At 45.8% G+C, this 13,613-nt stretch overlaps 1 protein-coding gene across 1 annotated transcript; it reads right to left on the bottom strand.

Moving 5' to 3' along the window:
* Positions 1-6,820: 6,820 nt before the first annotated feature.
* C18H1orf52 (chromosome 18 C1orf52 homolog) lies at positions 6,821-12,960 on the bottom strand. Its single transcript, XM_057793609.1, has 3 exons — positions 12,666-12,960; positions 11,911-12,109; positions 6,821-7,302 (listed from the first exon to the last, which is right to left on the bottom strand). The coding sequence occupies exons 1-3, from the start codon at positions 12,936-12,938 to the stop codon at positions 7,229-7,231; spliced, it is 546 nt and encodes a 181-aa protein (XP_057649592.1). The 5' UTR covers positions 12,939-12,960; the 3' UTR covers positions 6,821-7,228.
* Between the last annotated feature and the right edge of the window lie 653 nt (positions 12,961-13,613).

Here is a 13,613-nt window from a genome sequence, read left to right as displayed (position 1 = left end):
TCCAAAATCTCTACAGCCCTTTGTAGTGGCAAAATACTGCCTCTGTTCAAGTCAGCACTTCTTAGGATTGACCTACTGTTCTTCCAAACATCCTGAGTTCAATTCCCAGCAACCACATGATGACTCCCAACCATCTGTAGAGGGACCAGAACTTCTCTTCTGGCATAAAGTCAATAGAGCACTCATATACATAAAATAAATACATAAGTCTTAAAAAAAAAGATGGAGTGAAGCCATACAGTGATTGAGTTTTTTTTTTCCTGCTGTATTCTCATCTCAATGTGAATGAACAATCCACTTCTTCAGGGTAGATTGGCTTTCCATAATCACTCAGGGACCTAGGTTCTTTCTGGGAATTTCTGAATCACTTCCAGGGCTTGTCACCAATGAAGCTACCACATCCAAGGGTTAGCCAGTAAGAAATGAGAAGACACTAGGAAGTGAGAATATCAAGGTTCTGAGACGTTAGTGAATAAAGGAGGAAGAGAAAATGGCTTTGTTTTGTAGTTGGCGAGATGATGAGTTGGAAGGAGGGAACTTCATTAGCCACAAACTTAAACATTATTTCATCACTGAAGCAAAACACCTAAGACAATCAGTTTGTAGAAGGAAAATGGTTTTTGACGTATGAACCAGAGTTTTCGGCTGGTGGCCACTTGGCCCTGCCGTCTGTCTGGGCCCGTTATGAAACTCGTGGCTGAGAAGCAAAAGAAATGAAGCAGCTGGGCCCAATGCTCCCTTCACGAGCACATGCCAATGACCTCCCTTCCTCCTGCAGGGTCCTGCCTCCTCAAGGCTTGCTCCATCACCGCCCAGTCCCAGTAGTGCCAGCTGGTGACCCAGCCTTAGGGGGCATTTAGCATAGCGTCAGAGGCAGGTTGCTGTCTTCCTTTCCTCTCTTTGTACCTTCTTTCATCATGGGTGAACTTAGGAGAAGGAAAGCCGGGGGCTTGTCAGGGAGCGAGCACTTCATGGTTGAGTGGAAAGCGAATGGTGAAAGAGGTAGCAAGATGTCAGGAAGGAGGCAGTTCTGAGGCTGGAGGGGGGTGCTGAGGCTGAGGGTCTCGGGTGAGTTGGATTTTCTATTTAGCCCTTGACAGTCAGAAACTTATTTCCTAAAGCGCATGCAGTGGCTCATGCCTGTTATCCCAGCACTAACACAGGATGCTTCCTGAGCACTGAAAGGAGGCAGGGGAATTGCTAGTTCAAGGTCAACCTGTACTACAAAGGAAGTGTGAGACAATCATGGGCTCCACACTGAGATTCTGTCTTAACAGAACAACAAATCCAAAAATACTTCACCTGTTTTGCCTGTTTTGTGTTTTAATAAGTACAAGTTTTAAGAATACATTGATGTCATGGAGGTCAAAACACAAAATGAAACCATGCGGAATGACAGAAGTTTCACATGCTGTTCCCATTCCTGCTCTGAGCAGTTAAAGAGGGGCTTTTAACCCAGCTACTGCAAGTGGGAGAATTTCATTCATAAAAAATGTTTCAAAGAAAAGGCAAAGGGTTAGGAGAAGGGGGGAGTGCTGTGGTGGGGAAGGATTCAAAATCTCAAGCAGGTTTTATCTCTGACAGGATGGTGTCTCTTTGCTCTTTCCTTCCTCCACAAGGGCTGTGGGATTTTTGTTAGTTTTCTTGAGACAGGGTCTCTGTGGCCTGGAACTGGCCATCTAGCTCAAGCTTGCCTTGAATGCACAATTATCCTCCCGCCTTCCATATGCCATGCGAGGTTTTCCTGCACCTTGCCAATGCCCTAAGCCTGTTGGGTAGGTACTATAGAAGTGGCCAGCCAGGAGGGGGTCCCTGAACTAGTGAAATACGATCCCCTGAGCCGGAGAGAGCCTGGATCCTCCCAAGAGATCCTCTCTTGGCACTGTGCTGTGCTTGTTAGCCTTCGGGCTTACTTTCTCAGAAGCTCGGGTTGTGGAGTTTCCCAGGTCCTACAAGACCTGATGAGCAGGCACCTTCTCCAGGTGTGTCTTGCTGCTCTCCCTTCTTGATGTAGCTCAGGTTGCCTCCTGCAGTGCGGCAAACCCAGAACTCCGGGACTTCCCAGGACGCTAGGCAGCGGCATTTGTTCAGTAGCCTCTGGCTCCACCTAAAGTTCGCTTCCGCTAATTGTTGCTATGTCTTAGTAACACAGACGCGGCAGGGATGGAGGTAGCCTACTCTGTTTCTTGCTGGAGGTCTCTTTTCACCCCGAATTTGTCTTTTGTCAATATTAAGTATCAATTTCTACTGCCGGAGGCAAAATGAGCAGGTTCTCAATGGAAGCGCTGACAAGTACCTTTTTTGTTGTTGTTGTTGTTTTTGTTTTTTGGTGCGGTCTAAAAACAGAAGTAAGGCTTTTGAGACGAGCTAAAAGAAGACGCATAAGAAACGCCACGTTCTTGTCATAAAGAGGTAGCTTGCTAGTTTGTGGTGAGAAGCTTAACATTTAGAATTTCAAGGTGTACAAAGGCTTTGAAAGTGCTTATTCAAATGCAGCCTCAGAAAGATAGGAGCAGAAGCGGGGCATGGAGGTGCATGCTCTAGGACTGTTAAAAACGCCTGGAGCACCAACCAGTTCCTTTAGAAGAAGTCATTTACCACTAAATGTTTTCACTTAGCATCTCTAGTTGGTTCATGAAGGACCTAGAAATATATTTTCAAAAAGCACCAAAATCTTTTCCCAGCCTGAAACAGCAAGGCTGGGGCCCCTCAGTGTGTGGTGGTGGATACCAGGCTTCAGTTCAGAGTTGAGGCGTTTATCTCTGGGTTCTGGAGATTCTGGAGGCCCACAGAAAACCCTTTTTCTGGGAGAGACAGCTGGGCACAAGGTGAAGGGAGCCGGAGAATGCAAAAGCACAATCATGAGGGCTTATTCTCTTTCCTTCCCGACAACTGTGGAGCAGTCAGGAAAAATTAACCCTCTGTTTCTTAACCTTTTAACAGGCCGTAACTGATCTGTAGCCATGGAGGGCACAGGTAATTGCACTAGTTTGGTGTGGACCCACAGCAGGGGAGGAGGCTTTGGGGAATGCAAGCAGTTATGCTGAACTGGAGGAGGAGGAGAAAGGAGGAAGGAAGAAGAGAGGAAGAGGAGAAGGAAGGAGGAAGACAGGAGAGGAGATGGGGAGGGAAGGAAAGAGGGAGGGAGGAAGACAGGGGAGGAGGGAGAGGCTAGAGTTAGCTATTCTACAAATTTGACATATAGGCCCCAGATGTGTGGAGGAAATTCTACCACAGGCTCTTGGGTTACTTTTCTTAGGACAGGGTTAAAGGTGAAGGCCCAAGATTGAACATAGTGAGGGAAGGGAACTTTCTATTATTAGTGAGAGAAAGTCACAGGCAACAGGCATGTGTGAGTGTGTGTGTGTGCATGTGTGTATACATGTGTGTGCATGCACACACACACACACACACACACACACACACACACACACACCATAAGTTAAAACTAGGAAAAATAGCAACAGGGTCTTAAAATTTCCACAGTACCGCCGCCTCTAGAGTTATTTCTGCATTGGCTTGCCTGTACATTGCTGGCAGGGTCACTTCCTTAGTTGGAAGTGATTGCTCAGTTACCCCATGGCACTTTCCCGTGGGATTCTAAATTTAAAATGTCAATACATATTCCAAGGCATGCCAAAGAGGGTTGCTAGGGTCTGAGTCCCCCTTTGAAGCAGAGGCAGGTAATTACACCGGGAAAATAGCTCTCTTTCCTCAATGTTATACAGCAAATCCTGTTTCTTTTCCTTTTTCTGGATACGATAAACACAGGGAGAGAAAGGGGAGTTTCAGACCCAGGGTACCACAATGCTACAGACTTCAAGTCTGGTTTGTAAGCCTGTCATTTCATGAGCCTAAAAAAAGCAAGGCGATGCTCACACCTCATTGTGGGAAGGCTGCCCTCATACCTCCTTTGGGTGCTGGTGTCTAGGTGCTACGATTTTAAACTCAAGACATAATTAGAAATGAAAGAGGAAAACCAGCAGGCTTTTAGGGAAAGGTTGTGGCTGCAAGACAAAATGAGGGCTCGTGACAAGCTCAATACAGGCATCAGCTCTGGGCTTGATCCCCAGCACTGCCATAAACAAGCAAATGAAATGCTGGATATACATAAATACATTGTCTGTCTGTCTGTGGTGGAGATTGTGTACAAGGTCTACAAGGCTGTAGGTTCAATCTTCACCACTTTTCTTTAGAATGAGAAGTCCTTGAAATATGCATTAACTTTCCTAAAACATTTGCATGCCGACTTTGTATTGACCTGGTCCAGTCCTAAAGATGTTCCTGGCACATTAGGCTGATACTGCAATATGGCTCCTCTGCTCAGTTTTGGATTTATTTTTTCAAGTTTATTTAACTTCATTTCATGTGCATCGGTGTGCAGGTGTCGGACCCCTGGAACCAGAGTTACAGACAGCTGTGAGCTGCCATGTGGGTGCTGGGAATAGAAACTGGATCCTTTTGGAAATCAGCCGGTGCTCTTAACCGGTGAGCCATCTCTCCTGCTCTGATTTGTTAATTCTTTAGATTCAAACAAATACCCATGACAAAAGCTAACTAAAGGTGAGTTCTGGCATCCATTTCTCAGTGTAGTGACTGCTCTGGCCCTGGAGCCGCCCTGCCTAAATCCCCTGAATACATTTTTTTACTTTTTATTTTTTTTAAATATTTATTTATTTATTATGTATACAATATTCTGTGTGTATGCCTGCAGGCCAGAAGAGGGCACCAGCCCTCATTACAGATGGTTGTGAGCCACCATGTGGTTGCTGGGAATTGAACTCAGGACCTTTGGAAGAGCAGTCAGTGCTCTTAACCGCTGAGCCATCTCTCCAGCCCTTTACTTTTTATTTTTAAATCTTTAAAAAATTTAAATGTTGATAGGTGACTTTCCCCACCCCCACTTTTTAAAAAAATTATTTTTATTTTATGTGCATTGGTGTTTTGCCATGGGTGTCGGGTCCCCTGGAACCCATAACAGGAACAGGAGTATAGTTATGAGCTGCCACATGGGTGCTGGGGATTGAACCTAGGTCCTCTGGAAGAGCAGTCAGTGTTCTTAACCACTGAGCCAGCTCTCCAGCCTGTTCCTCTACTTTTTAAACATTAAGATACCCTATTCTTTCTTTGTATTTGTACTGAGAGGGGTGCACATGTGAGTGTAGACTGGTGAACAATTATGAGAACTGGCTCTATGTGGGTTCTGAGCATTGAATTCTATGTAGTCCAGTTTAACAGCTTACTAAACCCATTGGGATATCTCCTCCACCTTTGAGTCAATTAGTCTTTGTACCTCATTTTTTCCTCATTCAAACATTAATAATTTCTTACCAAACTAAATACGTGGGTGAATCTTGCAGAGAACATAGCACAAAGCCTGGTCTACAGGATCTGGCACATTCCGGCTAGACACAGTACCGAGAGCGAAGTAGTGGGCAGATAGAGAAATAAATCCAAGAATATGAAGGAGGGAAACACTTGAACTCTTGGAGAATGGACTACGTCACTGGAGAAGAGCCAGACCAAGCAAAGGGTATGAGGCAGACAGAACAATGCATCTCAACAGCACACCTGGGAACTGTAAACCGTCCCTTGCAGCTGGATTAAAAGCTGTGTGAGAGGGGCTGGAGAGATGGCTCAGTGGTTAAGAGCATTGCCTGCTCTTCCAAAGGTCCTGAGTTCAATTCCCAGCAACCACATGGTGGCTCACAACCATCTGTAATGAGGTCTGGTGTCCTCTTCTGGCCTGCAGACATACACACAGACAGAACACTGTATACACAATAAATAAATAAATAAATAAATAAATAAATAAAATAAAATATTAAAAAAAAAAAAAAAAGCTGTGTGAGAACATCATCCCAATGAAAGGATGTTTCCAACCAGACTTAGGAGGTGGTCCAGCAGGGGGCGGAAGTGAAACATGGGAGGTGTGCCCTTTGACACAGTATGAAGGGCAAGTGGAGATAAAACTGGACATACACACCCAAGGCAAACCTTATAGTGTGAACCGTGAAAACGTTCTCCATGGTGGTGGCATGTCTGAATCTGCCACTGGCTAGTGGGAAGAACAACAGCACAGGATATGCTGGCCCCAGGGAAGTTGGAGGAGCCAGAGAATAAGGACCCAGGAAGTAGACAGAATAGATGCTCGCTATACAGAGTAGAGCATTAACGCGGGAGCTGGGCAAAGAAAGCACACAGAGCAGCAGCCAGCCAAAACGGTCACCGAGCATCAACAAGGTTTGGGCTTCACCCCCAGCCCACAAAATAAACAAGATGCTCAGTTAAATTAAAAATTCAGATGGATTTTAATGTGTCTCTTATATCACATATACTCAACAGGCTCAACATTAAGTGGATACCTTATGCTCTTCTTTGCTGTCGAGAGCCTTATCTTCTGTATATTTAATGAGGAAATGAACAAATCATCACACTCTAAGGCATAAATGGTAAGTGCAGCTGAATAATCAGGATAGGAAAAGACCTCCCCAACAACACAAGTAGACATGGAAGGGATGGTCATTTTCTTGGAATTGATAAATTTGATGAAAAGTCAGGTAGTTTAATCTGATTCTGGAGTCAGAGTCCGAGTGAATCCGCTAGTCTTCACTCACGGCTGTGCAGCCCTGACAGTGTCCTCAAGCTCTCTTCATTAAAACTGGAGGGTATAACGTCTACTTCACAGGCCCACTGGAGAGAAGTATGTACAAGGCACCTAAACAGGGACGCTCTCCCTACATGCTAATCCCTACTGAAATAAAAAGGTCACAGGCCAATGGGCTGCCTGTCACAAATACTCGTTAGTGGCATCCAATAATAGCAATGTTGACGTGTTATTTTATTTCCATGATCAGCTATTTACACTGTACAGACACTAATGAAAAGCACCCACAAGTTCACAGTACATTACAATATATTTACTTTAAAAATATATTCCTTTATAAAAGGTTCAAAGAGCACTGGCATGTCCATGTGACAAAACTCTCAAAGCCTGCCACCAATTCTGTGATAGCCAGAATGCTTCCGAGTACTGTCAGTTCACAATCACAGGTCACCATTAGAGTTGTAGATACATACAGGTTTTAAATAAGAAAATGAATTCTACAGTGGAAAGTCTTGAGGCGATACTGTTAGTTCATTAACATAAATACTTTCTCCTAAGAATGCACAACAGCCAACACTCCACCCGAGGACACATCAGCCCGGCGAATCTGGCCCCACTCCTCTACTTCTTTTTCTTGGCCGCTTCTCCTGGTTCTACTCTTCGCGTCTTGGATGCACGCTCATCTCTGTCATCATCTTGAAGTGGGAAAGAAGAGAGCTTTATTAGTAAGTCTTTTAAAAAAATCAACACAGAAAACCCATTTATTAGCTTTATACCAAACACTCACTCATCAGCTGTCTGAAAGCTTGCCAATAAATACTATTTTCAGAACCCGATATTAAACTACATCTGAAAACAAGCAGGTTTTTTTTTTTTTTTTTTTTTTAAATTATAGCAAATTGTAAGTTAACTTTTTAGGGACATGTTAATGTGGCTTAATTTATCTAATTTCCACGGAAACCAGCTCTTTCTGAAACAGCTAGCCCCCAAATTTTACCAGTACACATATTGTATGCAATTAGACACTGCGCCCGTCATAGGACCAGAGCAGTTTCTTTCTACAAAACATGCACCACCTTTAGCCATGCTAAGTGGCCACCAGCTGGACTTTTCCTCTCAGATTTCCTCTCCCAGTCTTACAATCAACCCACCATATGTTCTGAGGTTAAAAGCACAAGAAGGTTCAGAGAATCTCACAGCTGTCTATTCTAATTCTGGACTATTCCTTCCTCGACGGCAGAACATCTTCACAGCAATAGACTAAGGGAAATTTGGGTGGAGAAAGACTATAGAACCATACAATAAATAGAACCCTTTCCACCCACATCACTACTGTTATGGCCACAGAAAATGTCCGTGAATAAAAGTGTCAAACCTGAAAAAGTGGACCTTTTCATTCTACTTAAAAAAATTCAATAACGAGTCTCAATATACCCGGGCGAGCACCCAATCTTCCCCAACAATGTGTGATGCTAGAGTCCAGCCACCTGTGGTGCTGGTGCTGGCAGTGCTCCCCCAGGCAGCTGAGACAGAGGGACTGCTAGGAGTTTGAGGCCGGCCAGTGATACACAGCAACACCCCAAAAGAATCCCACAGATGCACACAGCTTCTCACTTCCTGACTTCCATGGTAGCAGGGACCAAACCCTTCCAGACAATCTTCCACACTGAACACCCTCAGCCTTGACTTTACTCCACTTCCTCCTCTCCCCTTCCCCTTTGCAGCCTAGACTTGCCTGATTTCATGATTCTCCTACCTCAAGCCTCCCAGGTACTGAGATTACAGACACAAGCCTCTGTGCTGGCTGAACTAAAGTCCAAAATACAGAATACGGTGCCATAAAAATATTGCGATGTTTTAAGGCCTTCACATTAAAAACTTAGGGAAACTGCCAAGGTCAAATCACATGACAAAAATCCGAAAACTGGCTGGGTCCTGGTCCTGACCCTCCTGCTTCCACTTCCTAGGGATTAGTGGTGTGAAGCCACCATATCCACATTAAAACTTTGGTTTTAAGCTGGAGCTTAACAATCAAGCTTACCTTGAAATTATTTCAGAATTAGTAATGGAGAAGTTGAAAGCATTTCTGAAGACTATCAAGCCACATTATAGAACACATTAAAAAGGAACTTACTACTACAACTGGAAAATTGAGTCCTGTGAGTGAAGGAGAGCGCCTGCCCCCTACTGTCAAAATAAGGTACTGCCTTAAAAACTAGCATAGGAAGAGCTTAAAAAAAAAAAAAACAACCCAACAAAACAAAACAAAAAAACCCAAACCAAACCAAACCCTAATCCTAACACAGCACATACACAGGGATATAAAAACAATATTTTCTATTATACAGCTTGAGTCACTTAAGGTAAACATTAACTTAACCTGTTTTAAAATTAAAGCAGGCCGGGCGCCAGTGGTGCACACCTTTAATCCCAGCACCCGGGAGGCAGAGGCAGGAGGATCTCTGTGGGTTTGAGGCCAGCCTGTCTACAGAGTGAGTTCCAGGACAGCCAGGACTGTTTCACAGAGAAATCCTGCCTTGAAAAACCAAAAAACCAAAACAACTACCTCCCGCCCCCAAAAAAATCCCCAACAAAAAACCCCATTTGCTTCATTAGCTGGCTTTTGCTATTTATTTGTTAATTTGTTATGTTAATAAAGCGATGAAAATATAACTTTTACTTCTCTGCATTTCACAATCACTAAACAAGCAGCCCTGATAAACAGTGAGAGGCAAGGCTAGATTTAACCTTCCTCAGCGCCCCTAAATTCTGAAAGTAAATGGCGAAAAAGGACAAAGGAAGAATATGGGATGGCCATATAAAAGCAACGTAGTGTAATAATTAATTTAAAATATAATTAAGGAGCCGGGCGATGGTGGCGCACGCCTTTAATCCCAGCACTCGGGAGGCAGAGGCAGGCGGATCTCTGTGAGTTCGAGACCAGCCTGGTCTACAGAGCTAGTTCCAGGACAGGCTCCAAAGCCACAGAGAAACCCTGTCTCGAAAAACCAAAAAAAAAAAAAAAAAAAAAATAAGGGGCTGGAGAGATGGCTCAGAGGTTAAGAGAACTGACTGCTGTTCTGGAAGTCCTGAGTTCAATTCCCAGCAACCACATGATGGCTCACACCCATCTATAATGAGATCTGGTGCCCAGAACACTATATACATAATAAATAAATTAAAAAAACAAATAAATAAAATATAATTAAGTGGGTAGACTTTCCAATACATGCTTCATTAATTACAAACTATAGGTAAACAATGCTGTTGGGGCTGGGGAGATAGTTCCGGACCTTAATTTGAATCTATGCAAAAAGCCTGACCAGTTAACACGTCTGTAACCTCAGTGCTCCCAAGACAAGGTAGGAGAGACAGAGACAGAACACCAACTCAAAGGCCAGCTAGACACAGCATGCATGAATACATGCATACGTAATACACACATAGTGGGATTGCCGTCTACAATGGCAAAAATATCACTCTCAAAAGGAAACCATCAGCTGGGGATGTGGCTGAGTTGGTAGAATGCTCACTGAGCATGTGCGAAACTCAAATCTAGACCCGCATAACGTGGAGAGAGGCACACACTAGTAACCTCATATTGGGAGGCAGAGGCAGGAGGATCAGAAGTTCATGGTCATCTGGCTACATAGTGAGTTTCAGACCAAATCTCTAAACAGGTGGGGGCATTTATTACAAGAGTTAGATTCAGTAACCAACACTTAAATGCAATTTAACAAGATTTGCCAGCCGGTGGTAGCACACGCTTTTAATCCCAACACCAGGCAGACCCTGGGTCCTCAGGCCTGTGAGTACAGTATGTTATGACTGCTGTTTCCTGAGCCTCAGAACAACCCTTGAGTCATATGATCCAGCTTTAAGCCAGATAACCCTTGGTCTTTTTGTCTTTTCAATTGCTTACATTCAGTTTCTGATTAAAAGGACAGAGTTAGCTATGGTAGGTAATGTGGATGTTATTTGCCATTTATATGAATTTCTGGTAACTGAACCCACAAGTTAGAAAAAAGATGATCCTTGCTTACTTGCATATAACCTCTGGGCCTTTACCACCAGGGGACAGAGATGTACGGGCAGCAGACTACCAACGGGTCCCTTGAGAAGAACGATTACTTCTTAAACTATGACAACACGATGGGAGAAAACCTGAGCTTAATGCGGCACAAATCCTAGTCAAGGCTCAAAGTTCCCAATGCTGTGAACTTCGGCAGTCCATCACGTCCGACTGTATTCTCCTCTACAAGACAGTGATAACGAGCTACGCGTCATCCTGTCAGGTGTTAATGCACCAAGTATTTACTGTGACCTTGGACAAGTTATAAGCTCTCACTCGACATTTCCCTATTCTATGTGTAAGGCTGTCGAGGATTCTGTATTTAAATACTTAAGTGCCATAGATAAAGGTATTAAAAGTCACACTTTAAGAGCTTCAAAAAACCTTGACAAGGATATTCCTACAGTCCCAGTGCTAGGAGGTGAAGGCAGGAGAACTCAGTTCAAGATTATCCTCAGAAACAGCAGACACCCTCCTGCTACAGAGAGAACAACCTTTTGCTAAGGTTGGCTCTTGTATTGGAAGATCAGAAATCTGTTTAACAAAAAGGGCAAATGGCCTTTAAAACGATAGTCCAGGATGCTGAGCTCACCTCGACAGCTATCCACTGTGACGAGCTGCTGTGGGACCACACACAGAGGACCAGATGAGGCCTCTCACAAAGCAGGGCCTATGAACAAACGAGAGCACTGGCCCATCTCGGGTAAAGGAGACTAAATTACTACCAAGAGTGTACTGGAAATTGTTAGATTACTGTGGTAGTCCAAGTGAGAGACAAAATTATAAGATTACCAACAAAAGCAAGAAACTCTATGTCCTGTTCCCGTGCACAGGATTCCCCACTCTGTCAAGCTAATTGTACCTCTAAAGCACAATGTCTCAGAAAACGAAGCCGTCAACACACACCAGCCATAGTTACAGGAACCTGTGAAGGAACACCGGGCTCTAACCAGGCACTGGGGACTTCTGAGAGTCTGCTTCAATCACAGCTGGGAAGGTGGCCCCTGCCTTTAATCTTAACACTGCGAGGCAAAGCAAACTGGCCTCAAAGGGCATCCAGCCTACATAGACCTTGTCTCAGACCAAATAAAACGGAAAACCCGAAAGATGAAAGTGATTCATGTTGGTATTCAAAGTCAAGGCTGTCAACTCACAGGGGTCTAAATGTCGCTCACTGAGTAATCTCCTTAAAGAGACGCATCAAGGGCTGAGGTCTCAAGAGTACTCTTACCTGATTCCACCGTCTCCTCCCCTTCGGGCAGAAGCCGGGCTTTCTTAGCATTCTGGGGGGCATCATCACCATTGTCCTCATAGATGTTCGACCACTTTATCGCCATGTCCAGCTCCGGCGGCGGTGGCTTCTTCTCAGTACTGTAGGTCTCCGGGGGCGGCACATAGGTGGACTTCCAGACTTTGAATTCCTTTGGAGGCTGTTAAGTAAGCACATTAAGAAACCCTGTGACGAACCGAGGTTCCTGCGATCCATACGAGCGCATGCACCTCCCTGCCGACTGCTCATCTTTCTGGCTGGCTTTTTTTTTTTAAATTCTATTTTATTTTCTAATCCTTTAGGCTTTAGAGTCACATTTCCTTTTCCATCAACATCACAATACTGTTAAGCGAAAAGTCAAAGGGTTTCCCTAGATAAACAAAGCTAATAACTTTTAGTTACCAAAGAAGAATCCAGTCTCAGATACTACGGCCAGGCTGACCCCTTCAGGAGGCTGCGGCAGAGACACTGTCTTGGCGGCAGCAGCGCAGGCACTTCGGCGTCAAAGGGAAGGGGTCTCGGGGAGAAGCTGCAGCGGGGGGCGGGGAGTCACCACCGTTAGTCGTAGCCCGGCTGGGGGCCCCGAGCGCGGAGGGGCGGGCGAGCCCAGGCTGACACCCCCCGGGCTCCCGGGGCCGTGGGGACGCGCGGCCTCCCGCGGGCTGAGTGCATGCGGGGGGCGGGCCCCGGGGCGGCCGCGGGGCCGGGGACCTCACCTCCTCGGGCGCCTTCACCACGTGTCGCTCCCAGTCGATCTGCTTGTTGAGCGGGTTGTAGAGGAAGGCCGGGCGGGTCACGCTGCGGAACAGCTCGTCGGGGCCCGGCAGCCGCTTCTCCGCCTGCTTCCCGCGGACGCCTGTCGTCGGGGCCGGGGCCGCCTCCTTGCGACCCCCGTCTTCCGGCTCGCTGTTCTCCTCGCCCGACGAGTCGGAGCTACTGCTCCCGTAAGCCGCGAAATAGCTCAGCGGGTCCTTCTCCTCAGCTGCCATGACGGCTGCGGACGCCCACCCTCTCGGCCGGAAGCCGGAAGTCGCAGCTGGCCCCGCCCCGTCACTAGACTGGCAGGCAAGTGATGCATTTGCGTCCCCTCGCGGCGGTGCTGCGGTGCTGCGCTCCTGCTCCTGGGCGGAGGGAAAGAGGCTGGAGGCGGGGATTCCACAGTCGCCAAGCAAGGTTATATTTGCTTTCCCCCAGGGAATCCTAAAAACTGTACCAGTGGCCATAGTCACTCTCGGCTGGTAATTGTGGCACAGAAAAGCCAGGCATGGTGATGCATGTCTATAATCCTAGGATAGAGGCGGGTGGGCTATTGCAAATTTTGGGGGTCAGAGAGGTGCACACAAGGGGCTCCTTGCCAATTTAGTATTATGTAGGACTACCTCAAAGCAAAACAACGGTATGAACAAACAAGCGTGGAGGAGTGGGGCCTCACACTTCTGACTGTAGCACTTGGGAGGATGAGGCAGGAGGATTGCCACAAACTAGAGGCCAGTGTAGTAATTTTACCTGCTCCCTCAAAGAAGTTAATATCATTGTAAATATTTAGATCTCAGTAAAGGATCCCTGGTCAAAGGTGACACACTAACTAACTAGCATCCTGTCTGATTCTTACCTCCTAACACGGGACAGGGCTGTGAATTTGAGGATGGAAGGGGCTACACGGC

This window comes from Chionomys nivalis, chromosome 18, assembly GCF_950005125.1.
Source record: "Chionomys nivalis chromosome 18, mChiNiv1.1, whole genome shotgun sequence".
Taxonomy (NCBI): domain Eukaryota; kingdom Metazoa; phylum Chordata; class Mammalia; order Rodentia; family Cricetidae; genus Chionomys; species Chionomys nivalis.
The sequence above is the reverse complement of the archived record's forward strand: the minus strand, read 5'-3'. Positions and strand labels throughout refer to the sequence as shown.